The following is a 20,623-nucleotide window of genomic DNA, read 5'->3' on the forward strand; positions in this document are numbered from 1 at the left end:
TAGGGTGTTTACCCCCCCTATGCCCTTAACTAAATCTTTTTAGTAAATATAATATTTTTATTCTGCAAAAAGTAAATCATAGTTCATACTTATACCATTCATTATAAGATCAAATGTTGTTTTTTGTAAAAACTGTTTCACCCTTCTATGGCCTTATGTGTACATTAGTTTTATTTGTGTCACAATATGATAGAAATTGTATATTAATTTCAATAAACTTAAAAAATTCTGGTTACTAAATTAAGCGGAAAGAAAGTTTTGTTGTAACTATTGAAAATCAAAGTAATTTAATGTTAAAGTCATAGAGGAGGGTTAAATTTGAAATTTGATTTTTTTTCAAAGAAATGTATAATGAGTAATAGCTTGTCCCTACAAAAATAGTTTTTTAAGTCTAGGTTAGACTGAAAAAAAATTCAGAACTATGCTTAAAAAATGCAGGAAAAAGTAGGGTTTATGAAATAGTCTTTCTAATTTGGTCCTTCCATAAAAGCTTATTAAGATCTCTGACTTTTTAGCCTTATAACCTTTAAACTAGTTTATAAACAATACTAAAAAGCTACTACTCACAAAGTAAAAAGTCTTTAAAAATTTTAACTTTTAATAAAATAAATATAGTTTATAATAACATTGTCTTTACCTCTTTGAATTTATTTTAACTGGTTATAAAGCGCAGTGTTTGCTGGAAAAAAAAGTTAAATTTTTTTTTTAACATATATTCACTGTATTTTTACAGTTTATCAAGAAAGATTTTGACTAGCCGTAGATATACAGTGAAACATTGTTAATTAAGTGAAAAATATTTGTTGAATGAATTAAAATAAAATCAAAATACACTTACTTCAACATTTACCAAATATTTTTATTAAGTCTTGTTATGTTTATGTTGTTTAAAAAAATGTTTACTTAAGTGATTAAAAGAAAGGTTTTTACAATATTGTATTGATAAATAATAATAGACATTTTATTTTACAGAAATATTCATTATGAATTCACACATGAACATGAACAAAGGACCAAACATTAATCATAACATTGGTCCAAACATGAATCAAAATATTGGTCCAAACATGAATCAAAATATTGGTCCAAATATGAATCATAACATGGGTCCAAATATGAATCTAAATATGGGTCCTAATATGAATCAAAATATGGGCCCTAATTTGAATCAAAACATGGGCAATAATGTAAATGCTAATATTGGTCAAAATATGGGCCCTAATGTTGGCCCTAATATGGGTGTTAACATGGCTCCAAACATGAACCACAACATGGGTGCTAATTTAAATCAAAATCCAGATCTTCAATCTCAGTCTCAACCAAATGTTTCTTATAATGCTCAAGAACAAATGCTGAATATGCAAAGAGAAGACTTTGAGCGTTCTGAAAGATCAGTATTTGTTGGTAATATACCATATGAAGCAACTGATGAACAGTTAAAGTCTATGTTTCAACAAGCTGGTGAAGTTCGTAGTTTCAGACTTGTAACTGATCGTGAAACAGGGAAACCAAAAGGCTATGGTTTTGCAGAATACAACGACAAACAAACAGCTATGAGTGCAATGAGAAATTTAAATGGCAAAGAAATTTTTGGAAGAAGTTTAAGAGTTGATCATGCAACTAGTGAAAGAAATAAAAATCAATTTAATGATGATGGTACCTTAAAAATCATAGCACCACCCTTAGACTCTGAATATGGTGAGGCTTGTGATCCATCTATTGCTCCAGAAGTTATAAACAAAGTAGTTTCCAATCTACCTCCGGATCAAATGTACCAGTTAATGCACCAAATGAAATGCTGTGTTGAAAAGAATCCGGAAGATGCCAAGACTATGCTTTTGCAAAATCTTCAGCTAGGTTATGCCTTTCTTCAATGTCAAGTAATAATGAAATTAATAGCTCCCAACACTGCTTTAAGTTTGCTGTATCCACACAACAATTATGTGACTCAAAGTGAAAGTGTGCCTGAAGTTAATAAAGTCAAACAAGCTGAAACTAGCATGAGTAGTTCTATGCCTAAGTTTTCACAACCTACTGTTGCAGAACCAAAAAGGTTGAAACAAGATTCTTCAACATCTGAAAACAATGAAGTTGAGCCACAAATGGGTGGATTTGGTAGCTTTGATGCTCCTTCTCCGCCTTCAAAATCATTCAATTCACCCAGCAAAAGTAACTTCAGCAAATCTGCAAGTCCAAGTAGTTTCAGTAAGCAAGATCCATTTCACAGCCAGCAACCTCAGTCTTCTAGAATGAGAGACCCCAGGAAAAGAGTTTCTAATGAATTACCTCCTAGTTTTATTCAAGAAAAAAGAAATAGTAACACCAATGCCTATTCTGGATCAGCCAGTCCAGGAGGTAATGATTTTGAAAAAAGAAAGCTTATTATGCAAGTTTTGAAGTTGACACCAGAGCAGATTGAAAAGTTGCCTGAAGATCAAAGGAAAAATATCTCTATTCTGAAGAAAGGCTTGCAAAATAACATGTGAAACGTTGATGTTATACTAATATGGTTAAGAAATTTGAACTAACTTAAAAGTTGTTAAGTACAAAAAATTGTATATATTTTTGTAAGTTTCGATGTGTTTTAGTTTTATTTGATATTGTGTTAGTTTAATAAACAAATTTTTTCTTTGTTGTTTGAATAGCTTTACTACATTTAAATACCAATAGTAGAATATAGCATTAAAGATTTTTAGAACCTAATTTAAACTTAATAAATTTTGAATGTATTTGGCTAACATTAAAATGATACTTTTTTTTAAATATTTTAGTTATATTCACTATATAGTAAGTGTTATTTTGTTTATATGCTTATATCTAGAACAATGAATATACATGTAAGTCATAAAAGATTATGACACATAAGGTGTAAATGATCTAAATTTATAAGTTTTTAAAGTATACAAATTAGTTTTTTTATATGTTTTCTGTTTTTTTTATTTGTTTAGTTTAAAAGACCAAAAAGTTTTATCAAAAAAGACAGTTGAATGGTAATCTTTTTATGTTCTAAAAGTCCTAACAAAACTAAATTCGTAATTAAGTATAAATTAATACAGCCTATAGTATATTAAAAAATTTATGCCCATTTAATTCAAAACCATAATTAAAGGCTAGGCTTAATTAAATTTTACTTCAAACTGTAAGTACTAATTTAGTAGTACATGTTCGTAAATTATTGAACTTTGGAACAAATTTATGTTAACAAGCATACTTAATTTGAATTACAAACTTTCTTAGGGTAATAATATGTTTAAGGTATTTTTGATATTTTCTAAATAAAGGTTAATTAACTTCGTTATCACTTTATATAAGATATTAAAAATATTAGGTGATCAAAACTGTTGAATCTTCAAATAAATATTAGGAAAGCAAAATAGTGAAGTTGTAACACATTTATTTATATAATTTTTTTTAGTTTTTTAAAAACCATCTACAAAATTATACACATATCTTTTTAATTACAAATCTTGAAAGTATCAAAGTATTGTTAGGTATTACTTTCAAACAGGTTACTTTTGATTTAAGTTATTATTATTATTATTAGTTATGTCATCACCTAGTCCTGGAAAAAGACGTATGGACAAAGACGTCATCAAATTAGAACAAAAATACAAGGTAACATATTTAGGCGGACTAAATAAATTTTTTGTCAAGTTTAAAGGTCCCAAAGACTCTGTTTACGAAGGAGGCGTTTGGAACGTGAAAGTTGATATTCCAGACCGTTACCCTTTCCGGTCTCCTTCCATCGGTTTCATGAACAAAATATTCCATCCGAACATCGATGAAACTTCCGGAACGGTTTGTTTGGACGTGATCAACCAAACGTGGACTTCCATGTTCGAGCTCACCCACATTTTCGACACCTTCCTGCCGCAGCTTCTGATGTATCCGAACCCGACGGACCCTTTGAACGGGGAAGCTGCCACCTTGCACAACAAGCAGGAAGAATACAGAAAAAAAGTCAAAGACTACATAAGCCGGTTTGCAACGGAAGCCATATGCGATGCCGAGCAATGTCAGAACCAGCAGTCAGACAGCGACGACGAATCTTCTCTGAGTGACTTTAGCGAAGAAGAGTGTGAGCATATGGAGCTTTAGTTGTGTTCGTTTGAGTGACAAATGCATGGACTACATATTTAAATTCTATAATCATTGATTTAGTTTTTTTAACTTGTGATAAATTTTTGACTACTACACGTATCCTTTGAAAAATACACTAGAATTAGTTAACATAAATTCGTACAAGTAAGCAACGTGTAGTATGATTAAGTTTTTTTTTTCAGTGAAATAGGTTATAATCTTTTTTTTTTCAAGTCATTAATTTTATTTGAAAAAAGTTCTACTGATAAAAATAGGTAAACAATTTATAAGCACTGTTTGAGTTGAAAGTTTCTCTAAAACATTGCGTAATTTTTAAATGCCATTTCTGTTTGTAGATACTATTATTCCAAAAACATCAAATACATATTTTATAAATTTGGTAGAACTAATTATTGTACTTATTGTAAAGAGTTTTATTTTTTAAGTTACATTGTAACAGTTACATGGAAAATTTTGATTTGTTTGAATTGTGCTGTAGATACTATAGCTTATATAAAATTTTGATCTTAAACATCTGACCTTTGTAATTATTTAGTTGTTTTTATTCTAGCTTAGTTTAATTGCTTATACCTTTTCAAAAGTTTATTAGCAACTGTATTAGTTAACTTGTTAAATATTTTTATAAACATTTCAAAAGCTTTATTTTTGTACACAGTACAGGTTAAACAGGTTTTATAAAGTTGTCAACAGTTTTAGATAACATTTGTTGAACTTATACTTCATATTTTTGGTAAAAGTTCCATAATAAAAAGTTGAGCGTTTGTTTTAATGTGTTGTGGTGTTTGTATAGATTTTAAAAATTAAGAACCTATATGTAGTTGTTTTAAAGTTTTTTTATAGTAATAAATTTTAAAATAAAATACTGGAAGAGTTTATAATGTCTCATAAGTTTAAAGTATTGGTTACAAGAAGAATTCCTCAAAAGGCAATAGATTTCTTACATAATGAGTAAGTTTTTTGAACGTTGTGCTTTTTATCTTTACCAGTTTTGTACTGTTAATACTCTTATTACTAGTAAGCAAATAGTAGGGAAAGAGACCAATGCATTATCTTGAATCGAATTGTGTAAAATGTAATGAATTATTTCTTTGGATATCTTTAAAATTGCTCACAATTTGTTACTCAAGTATTTTATTGTTATATTTATTTTTTAATTGGTTAGTGTTATGAATTCGTTGGATTAGTTAACAATTTTAAGCTTATAAAGAATTAGACTTTAAAATGATTTAAAAATATTTTTTATAGCTAGAAAACTTGAAAAATTTTAATTATTTTAAAAAGAATATCAAAAGCGTTAAATTTTATTCCAACAAGAATTTCTCAAGCAAATAAAAATATTGAGTGTTAATACAGCATTAACAATGTTATTAGTAGTATAATCTATACATTAATCCTTTTAACTTTTAAGTTTTTAACGGAATTAGTCGAGATATATTAGATGAGGTTATCATAAAGATATTTTATTGATTCAAAGTGAATAATTCTATAAGGGTTTGTTGTTTCAGCTTTGAAATAAAGTTGTTAATGTGTTGTTGTTTTGTTTTCAAAACTTTAGTTTTATTACTTATCTAAAAGCTTTTGTTTAGGAGATATAAAAACATAAAAACTAGGTCAAAAGTTTTTAGCAGATAGCTTGTTTTATTTAGAAAAATTTTTGACTCCCTCTTATGAAAGTAAAACAAATATTTTTTTTTACCTACACAGGTCGCATGGTTTGTCAACTACATCAATGAATGAATTAAATTTTCATAAAGGAAATTAAAGTTTTACTGAAATGATACAATAAGTTGTTTATTTTTATTGTACAATTTATAATTAATATCGTTTCGATACTAATATGTGAAAGCTGATTTTTAGTTGAACTAGGATTTATAGTTTTTACAATTGTAGGAATTTAAATGTAACAGAGAATATATATTTAATTTTAATTAGCTAAACGTTATATGCCCTACAAAACCAAAACATTTTAATTTACCTTCCTAAGAAATTTTTTATGCCACTAACCATTATATTTTACTAAAAAAAGTTGTCATGACAGAAACAAGTAGCTCCCAAATTTTATTATTATAAGATAAACAAATAAAAGCTCATCTACCTCTAATTTTATAACACCAATTAAAGCTTTGGTTTAAGTTTTTATAATGATAGAATATCCATTATTTATGGTGATTATAAATAACATACTATTTTTTAAAATGATTTGATAAAAACAAACTAATCACAGGTAACAACGTGTTTAAGTTATATTCAACTTTTACTCCTGTAAGGATTAAGTTTCATAAGTAAAGGAAATGTGTATAATTTAGTAAAAAAAAAAGTAATTCGCGAAAATTCAAACTTAAAAGTCACTGACTTAAGTTTTTTAACAATTAAAGTGGTTGTATGAAATCATTTCTTTTGTAAACTACATTTAAGGTTAAAGAAAATTCTTAAAATAAATTATATTAGTTGCGCATAGTTTGATATAAAAAATCACAACCGTATTAGATTAAAAGAAAAAAGAAGTACTTATAACACATGAAATTAATCATAACTATACTGTATAATAAGCCTTAGTTGTTTATATGAAATATGACTACTTAATAAAGATAAGTTTAAACTACTGAAAAATAATTTATATTAAATTTGCCTAGAAATAATTCAGTTTAAAAGTTGGTTGGTCAATAAATGAGTTAGTTGATTATTAAGTGTATGCAGCTAGTCTACCTTTTTTAGAGAAGAATTGGAAAGCTCGTGATAATTTGATAAACAAAGCCTTCTTAATTTTTAAAACAAACTTTTCTTTATAGATCTTTTGTTTGTTAAAACAAAGCAGAATTGAAAACATTTTGACGAACAAAATATCTTGTTCTAAAAGTTTAGCGTTAAGAATTTAGTCTGTTTTTCTCATTGGTTTTTTTATCCAAATTTTGTTTTTAAGTTAATAATGAAGAACTATTGCAAGAATCTTTGACGTACTTTACTAACTTAACTTTCATAATTAGATCAAGTATATGTGACCAATTACAGCCTTAAAACAACAAAGAAAATACAACATGTTTTGCTTTAATATTATCAAAATTAATACCTTTCTCAAAACAACTTAGCATAAAAACGCAATAAAATTCCATTACCTAAGAAAGTTTTAAAGTAAATAAAGTCGTAACTTTAGTTGTTTCTTTTTAAAAAGCTTTGTAGCAACATTTTAATTAAAAGTTATCAACAATTAAACATTAATCAGTGTAACTCAATATATAAGTACACGCCTATTTAGAAAATTAAAGAAAACAACTTTAACTGTATTAAATTTTAAATACTACAATAGTTATGTTTAATATTTATAAAGAACATAATTTATTAAAATACCAAACGAAAAAAAAAATAATAATTACGTTATACTATTAAAACTTGCAGGGTGGCCAAAAAACCTGGAAACATGAAATTTAACAAATTAGACAAAAAAGACTTGAATCAGGGATAAAAAACCTAAAATTTTTTAATTATTATTTTTTTAACAATTTTGTTTATTAAAATTGTTAACTTTTAGACTAAAAAAAGTATGCTACAAATTTTTGATAAGTAATTAGTTTTATTATTATTAGCTAAATTACTACTTTAATGAATGAAATTCCTTTTTTACTTGCATTTCCATTGTTTTAAAGTCAATTTATATTACTTAATTAGTCAGGGTAATAAATAATGACAAATTAACAAAATAAAACTAACAACAGATTTTAACTAGATTGTATGGCTTATTTATATCAACAATAAAGCTTATGAACAATCATATGAGAAGAAATTTAAAGAGTTTTATTTAAAATAATAGTTCAGGTTGCAATAGAATAAAATAAAGATTAAATATCAATAATAATATATTGCTTAATAGTTACAATTTATCAAAAAGCATCTTTATTTATTTAAGATTATTTTACTACTAAAAATGGTCAAAAAAGATACATTTTCAAAAACCTGTGAAAATTTTGAAATAGCCAAAAACTAGTGGCCACCCTGTACTTGTTTAAAATAGTATTAACTTTTGGTGAGTTATTGCTTTTTGGCACAAGAGGTATATAGATGATTTGACTGCTAGCTGACCATGCTTATTATTAGTTAAACTTTCAGCTAAATTAAATGTTTTAGCAATTTAAATTTCTACTATGTAAGCCTTTTAAATTATTTTAGTCAAGATATCACTTTTGTGTTGTCCGGTTTCTTATTTTTGGTTTTTTTCCTATATAAGAAACATTGTAAATTTATGTTTTTGTTTAAACTTTTCAGTTTTTTACTTTTATACTACATCAAAGAAAAGAATGTGATATCACATACTAAATATTACTAATTTATTTAAAGCTATTTATTAATATTGTCTTACCATCAGTTTATCTAAAACAGTGTTTCTTTCAAAAAAGTTCATCAGTCAAAAATTCTTATTTAATTAGATTAGTTTTTACATAAGGTAGACTTAATTTATACCATTAAACGCGTATACTTGAATAATTAGTTTTATTAAAGAATGAATATATAAGCTACTTAGTTTTAAAAATTACGTAGATGTCGTTTAATTCTTAAAATTTTTAGATGTGAAGTAGACTACTGGAATAGTGACGAAAGTATTTCGGAAGAAGTACTGACAAAAAAGATTAAAAACAAGCAAGGATTATTTTGTTTACTCACTGATACTATAAACTCAAAGATTTTAGATAATGCAGGTAATAATTTCAGTTGCTTTTTATGGAAATTAAAACTAGTAGGATAATATGAAAAAGTTGATAATTCATAAAAACCACATGAATAAAAGTTTAAGGTTAATAATGTGGTATAAATGCTTTAGTTAAATGGATTTATGTACTTTTTTTTTAATTTTTACAACTTCTTGCATAAGTACAGGTTTTTGAATACAGTAAAATATGTGCTATCACTATAAGTCAAAATAAAAAGTTCAATTTAAATATTTTAGATATCAATAACATATTTATGCTAAGTTTTACTTGTTCCAATGTTGCCAACACTCAGGATAGCTCAGAAGCTACTTAAAAAAACTCCGGCTTGTTTAACTTTTTTTTGCAAAACTCAAGCAGTTTGGATACTTTTCCTAAATCTCAGGCTAGTTTTTATTCTCAAACGTTATGTTTATATTGAGTTAATTTGTCCATATTTTGGTATTAAACTGATAAAAAGAATTTTTTATTGTTTTTTTCTCTTATTAGTACTGTTTCAATGTTCTTATAAACCCAGGCTAACTCTGGCTAGTTTTCGATCATTCAGGCTGACTTTGTTGCCAAAAAGAATGGCAATTACCAAGTTTAAAATGTATTTGTAGTTCTAAAACTAATTATACATATTAAAAATAATTGTTGTTTAATTTAAAAACCTGTTGATAAACTAAATTTATAAATACTTAGAAATTTCAAGTTTCTTTACAGAACTGGTTAAAAATATGTTAATAATACACTGTTAATAATTTATATGTTTCTTTTTATTTTTGTTTAAAATCAAACTTAGATATAGTTTTTTTTTGATTACAACTTCTATTAGGAAGGTACAGTTATTCCAAAATTATAGATTTTACAAGCCAGAGTTTTAGTTTTAAGTTGACATTATAACGTCGAAATTTATAACTTTTAAAAGTGTAGAGTGTAAACTTTTGTAATTTCCTATTTCTAAATGGTTATTATTAATACATGCAAGTAACTACTTGTTTAAGGTAAAAATAAGTTGTGGAAACAGTTTAATACTTTTTCAACTTACACGTGTACTTATGCTAGTTTGGTGAATCAATTTGGTTTTATACTTTTAAAATGCTAAAACTTTGTTATAAAAAGTAATTCATAGTACTTATCAATACTTATATTTTAAAAATATATATTAAAAAATTTTCATGTACAATTTTTCATAAAAAGTTATTAAAATTGTTCTGTGTTTACTAAGAACATGCATGATAATTTTAAGATAATGCGAAATACATAATAAACAAAAAGTACAAAGTAGAAAATAATAATTACTTAAAAAAGTTTTTTTAGTTTAAATCAAATTTAGATATATTTTTTTTTTTAAATTACTGTCAGTGCATTTTTAATATGTTTTTGACCAAAACAAATAATAATTACTAGGAGATCAATTAAAAGTCGTAAGTACAATGTCAGTGGGGGTCGATCATATAAATTTGCAAGAATGTGAAAAAAGAAATATAAAAGTTGGATACACACCGGACATACTCACCTCTGCAACGGTTTTTTACTAGTTTTAAGTTTCTCCATACAAATAGTTCGTTTGTGATAAATTTTTAGTCTTAAGTAATTTTCTTAATGCAGACCACTAATTGACTTCTATTTGGTTCAAAGCTGTTTTTGTTTTCAATAAAAAACATGCTGCTTATTTGCTGTTTTTAACTTTTAAGACGACTAGTTGTTCACAAAATTTAATAATACTTTATTAAGTTTGTAACTTTTAAAGTTTTCTTAGTTTTATAAACTTATTTTGTTAGATAGTATCGCAAGACAAAGTAAGTTAATCAAATAATTAAATATTTAGTTTATTTTAAATATTAAAGTTATGATAATAAAAAAATCTTCCGTGACAAAAAGTACCACAAATCAAATTATGGTATTAGAAAAAAACAGTTGTTTTTTTAAAGTTTGTATAGTTCTGTAAAACTCTTATTTGAAAGTTATAAATGATACAAAAGGCTAGATAGCATCATCAAACTGAAGTTTTATTTTTAATCTTATAAAGGGCATTTATTTTTATAAACTTTATACTAATGTGTTGATTTGCATTTGCAAACAGAATTCTTCATTTATAAACAAATGTTTGAAATTACATACTAATGCAGTGTATTTGTTAGTGTTTGAAAATATCAAAAGTAATGTTTTTTAAACATATCAAAGTTGAATCTAATTTCACTAAAAATTCGTGTCATCTAATTTTTAGTTTTTGATCAAGTCTAAAATTATGTATAAAAAGTATAGTTTTCGTATTCTAATGAGTATTTGCATTTTATAGCACTACATTTTATACATTTTTTAATTTTTAAATAATTTGTAAATCTCATACATAAAAAAAGATGCATTTAACCGTTTTATGATATTGTCCGATAATTAAAGTGAAAATTAAAACGTGGTGACAAATTATTTAAAACTAACTCTAGTAATAACATACATCCCCACTTATAAAATGATTCTTCTAATTTTTATTACTTTGTAAATTTTATCGAAACAGACATAATAAATCTTTATTTTCTTTCAAATTTGTTTTAATTTATTAGAAAATAATAAGAAAGTAAGCTGTAAGAAATGTTACTACTCAATAAATGGTATGTGTAATTCAGTATTCTTTAAATAAGTTTTGAACAATATAAAAACTATGAGCGCACTAAAAGAAACATAAAAACACTAAAAAAGTTTTGTATATACTTGACGTTAAACTTTGTTTTCTTGGTACTTAAAATAATTGAATAAGGTTTTGTTATAATTTTTGTATTACTGAAATATTAAAAGTTTTTGCATACTCTTATCTAAGTTGATGCTCTAATATATTACTAACATCATATATGAGTTTCATTTCGACTTGTTAGTGTAAACCATCAAATTAAATTTTAATACTAAAGGCTGAGCTGGCTGTTGGACTTTTGTTGTCTGTCAGCAGAAGAATCGTTGAGGGAGTAAATTCCGTCAAAAAGTTAGTTCTATCTCTTAAATTTGTTCGGTATATTATAAACAAAAAGTAGACATCTCATTGGTTTATTAAAGTCATTAACTAATTAACTCTCTATAAAATTGAAACCGTATACCCAATCTTGTAGTCAATAGGGATATGAAAGGTGTGAAATTAGCTGTTATACTTTTCGCTGTCTTAGATGTAAAGGGAAAAGTCTGAAACAAGACAGTGCTAATTAGTTATTAGCCGATAATAATAACCTCTTAAAATCATATCCGTATGTGTTCAATAGTTATTTTTTTAGGTTATAAAAATTTAAAATATTTAGTTTTGTTTTTATAATTAGCACATAAAATTTGTCAGCTGTTACGAACAAATCATTAACTTTAACTTATAAATATAATTAAGTCCATTTCTGTTGTATATTTGTATTCTTGTAGTACATGGTTGATACTTGCAAACAAGTGTTTCTAATTAAATGATTTTTTCAATCAAACTTTATGTATTACAAATCATTAATGGTAACAATAAACGTTTTGACCACTAGAACTGCAAATTGCTTGTTTATATAAACAATATAATTTTTATTACTGAAAAGTTTAAACATACAATTTTATCCAGCAACACTTGGGGTCCGTGGAAACCCATGTGGATGTGCGGGCCTTCCCTCGAAGGAGCCACCGTGGGAGTTTTCGGGATGGGAAGAATCGGCCAAGCCATAGTTGACAGGTTGCGTCCGTTCAAAGTGGACAAGTTCATTTACAACTCGGCGTCTAAAAAGTCTCCGGAACTTGAAAGCAGACTGGAAGTTGATTACGGTATTGCTTGTTGCTTTTGTTTTAAACAAGGTTTTAATTAGTGTACCATTTATAATTGTTGACGAAATTGAGTAAAAAAAAATTATTATGTAGGGATAAGTTTTTGTATTTTTCTATAAATCTAATGTGACAACGTAATTGAAGTCAAGTTTATATCATGATAACTCGATTTTTTTAAACACTATACATTTTTACGGTATGATAAGATAGTGAGCTGTTGTTTCTCTTCTTAAAGTAGACAATAACGTTTAGAGCAGGGTTTCCCAAACTCATTTACTAAATCGCCCCCTTTTCAGAAATTTGAAAAATAATCGCCCCCCACAATTTTAAAAAGTAGTTTTTCTTTTAAGTACAAACTTTTGAGCCAAAAAATTGTGTTCGGAATGTAATTTAGTCTGGTATTTCTTATACACGCACTTTTCGGCTGTGTTCAAAATAGTTTACAGGGCTTGAAAAAATAAGTTACTGTTGTTTTCTTATAAGCCTAGTGAAGTGTATAAAATTACTTAAATATTAAAAAGCCTTGTGTAATCAGTAATCAATCCTGTTTAAATATGAATTGTTTTGAAACTAATGAAACTTTTAGGGTAGTGGTGGACAACTTTTGTAGTCAGCGATTCATATTTACTAAAAAATCATTTCTTGTTTCAACTCGTTTAAAAAATGTGTTTGCGGGCTGCATAATTTACAAAAATAACATGTAGAAAACTAAAAGACTCGAGCATAATTGTAATAAAATGATTTACTATTATTGTGATCTAGGAAATATTAAAGTAACTAAAAACCAAATTGAAAGTGTATTTCAAAATCATAAACATCAAAAAACTAAATTTTGTTTATTTTGCACAAGTAGTTTCAAGTTACTTTGCGGGTCGAAATTTGATTGAATCTGGACCGTAAGTTACCAATCTGAAATCTTAACTGAAACCTGACATTATAACTATCTCTCATTTAAAGAATTTCTGACATTTAGAGTAAATACTAAGTAACTTTTTTAAGCCGCACAAAATACTTAAAATATTATATAAATAGGCATATTCTAAAATTAAATACCAGAGATTAAAAAACTATAAAAGAATAAACATATTTTTTTAAACATAATGAAATAGATATTAAAACATTATTGCTGATCCAGTTTTAGGAAGTTTGACCGACTGGTTGATTATCTCACATGAAAAGTGGGTTTATCAATACTTTCTGTTAATGCAGTAAAATTATTAATTTCGATGCTGAGATATATTTTAAGCAAGTCAGTTGTAAAATTAAAAATTTAATTCTAAACTTTTTAAAATATATGTTTTGTAGTAGAATACCATTAAATAGTTTTTGACTTAAAATAACTTTTAGAACACTAAACCTTAATTTTAACATTTTTTTTCTTCGTTTAAATTTTAAAAAATCAAATGTTTTACAGTTAATTCTGTGAACAGAAAGTAATCGATTAAAAAAATCTTTTAATTGTGTAAAAACTTTCTTTTGTAACTGTAGCAGTCTTTTTTATTGCTTATTTAATACTGTTTAATTTTATTTTTTCTCTAGTTGTTAGCCTATAATAATTTACTAGAAAAAAATAGTGAAAAACTAAAAGCTAGTGTTTAACTATTAAAATAAACAACATATTCTAATTGCTAATATATTAAAAAATAAGATAAAACAAAAAACAGTTGTATTAATAGTTTAAAATTATTTAATATATAGATTTTCTAACAGTAATAAATCAAGTTAGAAAATAAGTTTGAGTTTTATAATCTTTTAAATGAAAAAGTTGAAGCATTTCAAAAAGAGACATCAAATCTGTACTCTTTTAAAACCGAAAATAATTTTTGAAATAAAAACTTTAATAGTTATCAAAGCTTTTTTATTTATACAGATTAAACAAGTAACAACAAAAATATGTCAAATAAATTTCTTTCAAACAAATACTTTAACCACTATGCTATAAAAACTTTTAGTGTAATGTAAATCGACAAATATAAATTACAAAATTAACCAGGTCAAAACAAAGCTATTAACATATTTAAAACATAAAATATTTTATAAATACAGTAGTCTTTCTCTTCAATTCGCATTTTGAACAAAATAAAAAAGTTTAAACTCAAAAATTATTACTATTTTTTTTACAAAATGATAAATTTAAATATGTTATATGCAATAACGTTATGAATAAACATGAAATCAACTAAAACATAAAACAAACAGTCATAAAAAAAAGATCTATATAAGCTATTAAATATTGTGTATTTTTCGTTTTATTAATACTTAGTTAGTAATAGACTTTATTTAAGTTAAGTTTAAGAAAGTATAAGTTTGCACTTTTTTTGGGTAAAAAGTGCGAACTTAAGAGGAAGTCTACCATAATTAATATTTATTAGGCATTATGCAAACCTACTATAGAATAAATAACTTAAAAGATTTTTTTAATATCAAAACACTACTTAAATACAATAAAAACCAGGTTAAACAAGAAGTATTTTAAAAGATCAAATAAATAAAAAAACTTTCATAAAATAATGTCTGCTACTGAATTCAAATATAATGCGAAGGATGAGGTTCATGATTTCTCGCAAGTTTTTCTAATCTGATTCTAAATCAGTCAAATAAAGCCTCAAGTCACCTCCTTTACAAATATCTAGATTAGATATTTTGCTCAAGATGTTGATAACTGAACTGAAAGCTTTCTCAACAACATAGCTAAAAGGAAAAACTATAAACAAAAATCTAAATTCCTCTCAAATGATTGGATACTTTTGCCTTAGTTTTTGTTGAGTTCAAAAGCTTTCATTTCGTTTTTTGGAAAAAATTACTTTAAGTTCAAGGTCAGTTTGTAAGTCGGAGAAGGTTTCCTGTGAGTCGTTTACTTCAAAAAGATCTGCCACGAAGGGATCCATATTTTTATCTATATGATAGCTTTTTTGTGTCAAACCGAAATTTTACTACTTAATATGGTGAAATTGTTAAAAATTCTAGATTAAAAAAAATGTTTGCCTAAATTGTCAAATTCCAGGTTTTTCTAGGTAAATTGGCAACCCTGTATAGTTTTATTTCTTAGTCTAACTTAATGACTTTTCAAAAAACAATTGGAAATTTCATGAGGTGATAGTTAATATAGAAAACATAGATTTTTACAAACCATTTATGATCCTAAATAACATATACGTAAGGTTAAAAAATAGTGAAAAGAATTCCGATCGTCTATGATCTATGTAAGTGTTAAATAAGAAAATATATAATTGAAAGTATTTAATTAACTTAAAAGTATGAGTCATAAGTACTTGATTTTTTTCTCTATATTTTACATAAACACAATAAACTTTTTTGTTTAAGTTTTACCACAGGGTCAAATATTTAAAGCAAGCTAAAATTAGTAAAATAGCAAAAGAAAAAGTAAAAATTTTATGACAACCCAAAATTTTAAAATCGCCCCCTTTTTGCCCCCTTACTAGCTATCGCCCACCCTTTCGCCCCCTTACTAATTATCGCCCCCAGAAATACTAAAATCGCCCCCAGGGGGGCGATATCGCCCACTTTGGGAAACCCTGGTTTAGAGCAATGTCAATTTTTTTTATATCTAGTTTATTTTTTCTGTTAGTAATGATTTTTTTTTGATTAAAAAGCATTACTATTTTATAAGTCTTTGAAATTCTATAGAGTTTTTTAATGTAATCTAGTTTTGTCAAGGTAAAAATATTTTGATAGTTTACATTATTTGTAACTTTTATTAAATGAATCTTTATATGATTTTAAAATCATAAGTTCAATCCTCAATTTGAATTTTTTGAAATTTGTTCTAATTATAGTTACTTAATGTTTTCAGCTAAGTAAATTGTATTTTAAAGTTGTAAATCAATAAGAGTGCTAAAAAGGTAGACCTTAAATTTTTTATGACTAAATTTGTTTGGTTTAGTATACATGATTTAACTAAGTTTCACTATGACTTGACAACAAAAAATACTGAACAAACTAAAAGTGTAATAGTAGAAAATTATTTTTTGATAAACGTTTAATTATTGTTTTTAAATGAGTTGTGGACAGTAAAGTTATTTTTTTACTGTTTTAGAAGTTTTATACTTTTAATATTTTGCAGTTAGCTTCGAAGATTTATTAGAGAGAAGTGATTTCATAGTTTCTTCGTGTGCCTTAAATTCTTCAACCAAATATATTTTCAATAAAACAGCATTTGCTAAGATGAAGAAAACTTGTATATTTACAAACATTGCAAGGTAATTTATTTCTTGCCTATTTATATAAGTAATTTTTTAACTTAAGATGTATAAAAATTGTATACAATAAAGAGTTTTAACTGAATAAGTTGAATAAATGAGTTAGAACAAATAAATAAGATGTTGCCATAGCGCAAATTTTATAAAGTAATAAAGTGTTTATTCTTATAAAAGCTTTTAATTTATCAAAATAGCATTATAAAAATCAATTATTTTTTATTTAAGTAGAAATTTATTTTTAAGTTATTTAGTCTATTTACTAAAAAATTTTAAAAACATTATACAATTTAAAGTTATTAAAGGTTAATTCACTTTTATCTAGAAATAAAAAGAATTTTCTAGCTAAGCAAGGTGTTTTAAAAGTTTGAATAAAGTATTTTTATGTAAAACTTCACTATATATAAATTAAACTTAGGCATTTAAAAGTAATTTGTACAAGTTGAAAACAATAAGCACAGTTTTTTGTTCAAGTAAAATATTTTTGTATTATGTAAATTTATAACTGTTAATTAAATATTGTTTTTTACATTGCTGTCAAGTACAAAAGATTTGTATAGTCGTACATGTAGGTTGTAAATTGTTTTACAAAAACTAACTTAAATACTATTTAAAAGTTTTTTAGATACATTCAAGCTTAAGATTTGAAGTATAATGTACAAATGCGACAAAATAGCTTTGAGTTATTTTGTTCATTGTGGAGTGCAAATAAAATTTGTTTCAAATTTGCAGGTAATAAAAATTACTATATATGCACCTTACCAATGTTTTTTATATAGAGATAATATATTTTACAAAAATTGAAAAGCTTTATAAAATATGTCACAGAGATGTTTTAAGCTTTTAATTTTTGTAAAATAAAATATCTCAACGTAGAAAATATTGGTAAGGTGTATATATAGCAATTTTTATTACTTTAATTATTTAACTGTTAGTTTTTATTAGGGGTAAAGTAGTCAACCAGAACGACTTGTTTGAAGCTCTATCGTCCAATCAAATTGCAGGATGTGGATTGGACGTCACTGATCCCGAACCCTTGCCAGGCAACCATAAGCTTTTGACGCTGAAAAATTGTGGTAAGCATATTTTTTCAGTAAGAAAACAAATTGCTAATTTGCTTTGAATTGTAAAAAGAACAGTTTTTCGATAAGTTGTAAACCATCTAAAAAAATTTGAATAGTGTTGAATAAAATTAGTCAATCTAGTTTGTATTGTTCAAGAATTAAAAGGTAAAAAGTACACTATCAAGTATTTTAGTCAGTTTTTTCAAATTCAAGTGTTAAAGATGTTTAGTTTTATTTTAGTTATGTTTTAAAAATATCACAGAGAACTAACACTTTATTTTAAACACTTTGAATCATTAAGCTTCAGTCCTGATTTGTATTTGTTTTCAACTGTTTCGTAACGTTTTAATGGTTTATAATCGTCGTATTTACGGTTACTGTTCAACAATAATGTTCTCCTACAATATTTAAAGTTGAACGAAAAAACAGGGTGTACTTTTCATTTTTGTAAAACAAATTATGTTTTTAAACAGTAATTACACCGCATATCGGTAGTGCAAGCCTTGAAACAAGAACTCAAATGGCGGTGATGGCGGCCGAAAACCTACTTTGCGGTCTGAAACAGCAGAAAATGCCCGCTCAATACAAAATATAATGCTTTAATTTTTTCATTTAGGTAATAGTTTTTTAAAATAATTAAATCAATTTTGCTTATGGTTAGTAAAAAAATTAAGTTACTTTTAAATATATTACCTTATAATTTTATTTATCATGACTAATCATAATTGGATTTTTGTATCACTGTAATTTTGTGGTCCCTTAATTAATTCTGTTCGATTAATAAACTGTTTAGTTTTTATTGTCTTATCTTTCGTTTTCTTTGCTTCTTTACATGATTTTAATTTTTAATTAAACAACTTATCGTAAAAAACATAAAATGTTATATATTAGTGGTAGCAATTGAGTCTTAAAGTAAGATTTTTAGATAGTTTAAGAAATTTAAGCTTAATGTGTAACAGTAAGTTTTATAACATAGATAAATGTTGCTTTAAGAATTTTATCTTTAAAAAGTATTGTACAAACAAAAAATTATGTTTTTCAAAACTTTAAACTGATTTGAATTTTATAAGTTAAGTAACTTTTGATACCTATCTAAAAACCTATCTTTTGACTGGAATTGAATGTTTTAGGAAGTTTAAATGTTTTTATATTACAACACGCTATAGCACATTAATTTCAGAACTAGTTTTAAAGATCGTTTTCATTTAACACTGCAGACAAGCGCTTCTTTCCCTTTTTTAAAAGGTCATCACTAAATTTACTCCTGTTTGGAAGGTAAGTACCAAATTTACCCACAATATACGAATTCGTATTTAATTCTGAGGAAAAACAGATTTTTTTGATTTTAAGCTTATGAGATATAAAAAATCTTAAGATTCAAAGAGTTTATTTAACTAAAAAAAAGTTTCACTTAAATATTAACTTATAAACTAAAAAGACAGTTATTAAACATTAATTTTTATATCTTGTAGTAAAAAAAAATTAACCCCATAAAACAAGGGAATTTACCATTAGTTAAGAATCGCTGCTTTAGACAGAGTTGCGTTATTTAGGTAAAACTAAGAGGTTTTAATTTTCAAAAAATTGGGGTCATTAAAGTAAGATTAACCTTAGTGGTTGTTTCAAAAGTTTGTAGTTTTGGTTCTTGGTTTCAGTCTATTTAATTGTTTGTAGAAGTTTTTGACAGCAAATATTAGAATTACCTTTGAAGTCGGTACTCAAAGAAAATGTTTACTCAGAACTCTGTTTTAGAGTTTACGAGGCAAGACAACAGCTTTCACTCGTCACCAGACTATACCTAAAGAAGTTTAAAAAAAACATTTGTAAACAAATGTCTTTTAAACTTACAAAAGAGAAGGAGTATGATTTCAGTAAACAAGCGTTTAATCTGGAAAGAAATAAAATACTTGTATTTTAACTTGTTGTTATAATCTTAAATGTAAGCATAATGAGTCTAAATTGCGGTTTTAATATACATTTATTTACGCTGTTAGACTAAATTATTTGTTGAGTTGCTGTTTAATTAAAAAAAAAACATAATAAACAGCTAGTTCAACTATACTAGCTACGATATTTCTATTTTAAGCTACAAGTTATCATAAAAATAGTTTTAGTTATAAAAATGTTTTAAAGCAATTTTTTTACTATACACAAATTAAAAAAATAAGTTATAAGATTCAAATGATTTATATAAAAAACTTACATAGAAACTTTAATAATTTTTTTTTATGTATACTGAAATACTTTTCAACAAATTTTTATGTTAGATAAAACTAATAGTTTAAGTATTGTGAAATAAAAATAATTTTTTTTTTTACTATTTTCTGTGTATTTAAAAAAAAGTGTGCAATCATTTGAAATAATATTGTGAAGGAAATTCGTACTTCTTTTGTTTGAGTACTTCTAGTTTGCAAGACAAATTAAAATTTGTAAAATAAATAATTTAATGAGTTTTTTTGTATATAAAATATAAATTACCCTCTTATGTTGATTTTTTTTTGTAAATCTTGCGGTAATAGTTGGTATGAAATTTTAGTTTCAGATCGTCCTGCGTCTAGTGCTAGTCTTAACGAATAAAATACAAAGATGTTCGTATTTTTAGAACCAATGTAATTAAGAAAGATTTAATTATCGTTTATACGTTTTTGAAATTTTATAAAATTAGAAAAAGAAAAGCTGCATTGAATAGTTGCAACTGGTTATGAAAACATAATTAAACATATTCAAAGCAGATCGTTCTTAATTAGTTTTCTAATCACTAACAACTATTTTATTTCTATGCAGAACT

General features: G+C 25.5%; 3 protein-coding genes across 3 annotated transcripts; all 3 read left to right on the forward strand.

The window, feature by feature from the left end:
* Positions 1-977: 977 nt before the first annotated feature.
* Positions 978-3,425, forward strand: LOC145840210 (uncharacterized). Its single transcript, XM_082947380.1, has one exon. It carries the CDS (start codon positions 984-986, stop codon positions 2,484-2,486), a length of 1,503 nt encoding a protein of 500 aa, XP_082803506.1. The 5' UTR covers positions 978-983; the 3' UTR covers positions 2,487-3,425.
* An 87-nt stretch (positions 3,426-3,512) lies between these two features.
* LOC145840791 (ubiquitin-conjugating enzyme E2 H-like) lies at positions 3,513-4,767 on the forward strand. The gene has a single exon (XM_082948124.1). The coding sequence runs from the start codon at positions 3,547-3,549 to the stop codon at positions 4,096-4,098; it is 552 nt and encodes a 183-aa protein (XP_082804250.1). The 5' UTR covers positions 3,513-3,546; the 3' UTR covers positions 4,099-4,767.
* Positions 4,768-4,801: 34 nt separating this feature from the next.
* Positions 4,802-18,634, forward strand: LOC145840790 (glyoxylate reductase/hydroxypyruvate reductase-like). Its single transcript, XM_082948123.1, has 8 exons — positions 4,802-5,049; positions 8,659-8,789; positions 10,191-10,309; positions 11,687-11,757; positions 12,358-12,554; positions 16,639-16,774; positions 17,717-17,847; positions 18,309-18,634. The coding sequence occupies exons 1-8, from the start codon at positions 4,979-4,981 to the stop codon at positions 18,428-18,430; spliced, it is 978 nt and encodes a 325-aa protein (XP_082804249.1). The 5' UTR covers positions 4,802-4,978; the 3' UTR covers positions 18,431-18,634.
* The last annotated feature ends 1,989 nt before the right edge of the window (positions 18,635-20,623 follow it).

This window comes from Thalia democratica, chromosome 7 (assembly GCF_965202585.1).
Source record: "Thalia democratica chromosome 7, ktThaDemo2.hap1.1, whole genome shotgun sequence".
NCBI lineage: Eukaryota > Metazoa > Chordata > Thaliacea > Salpida > Salpidae > Thalia > Thalia democratica.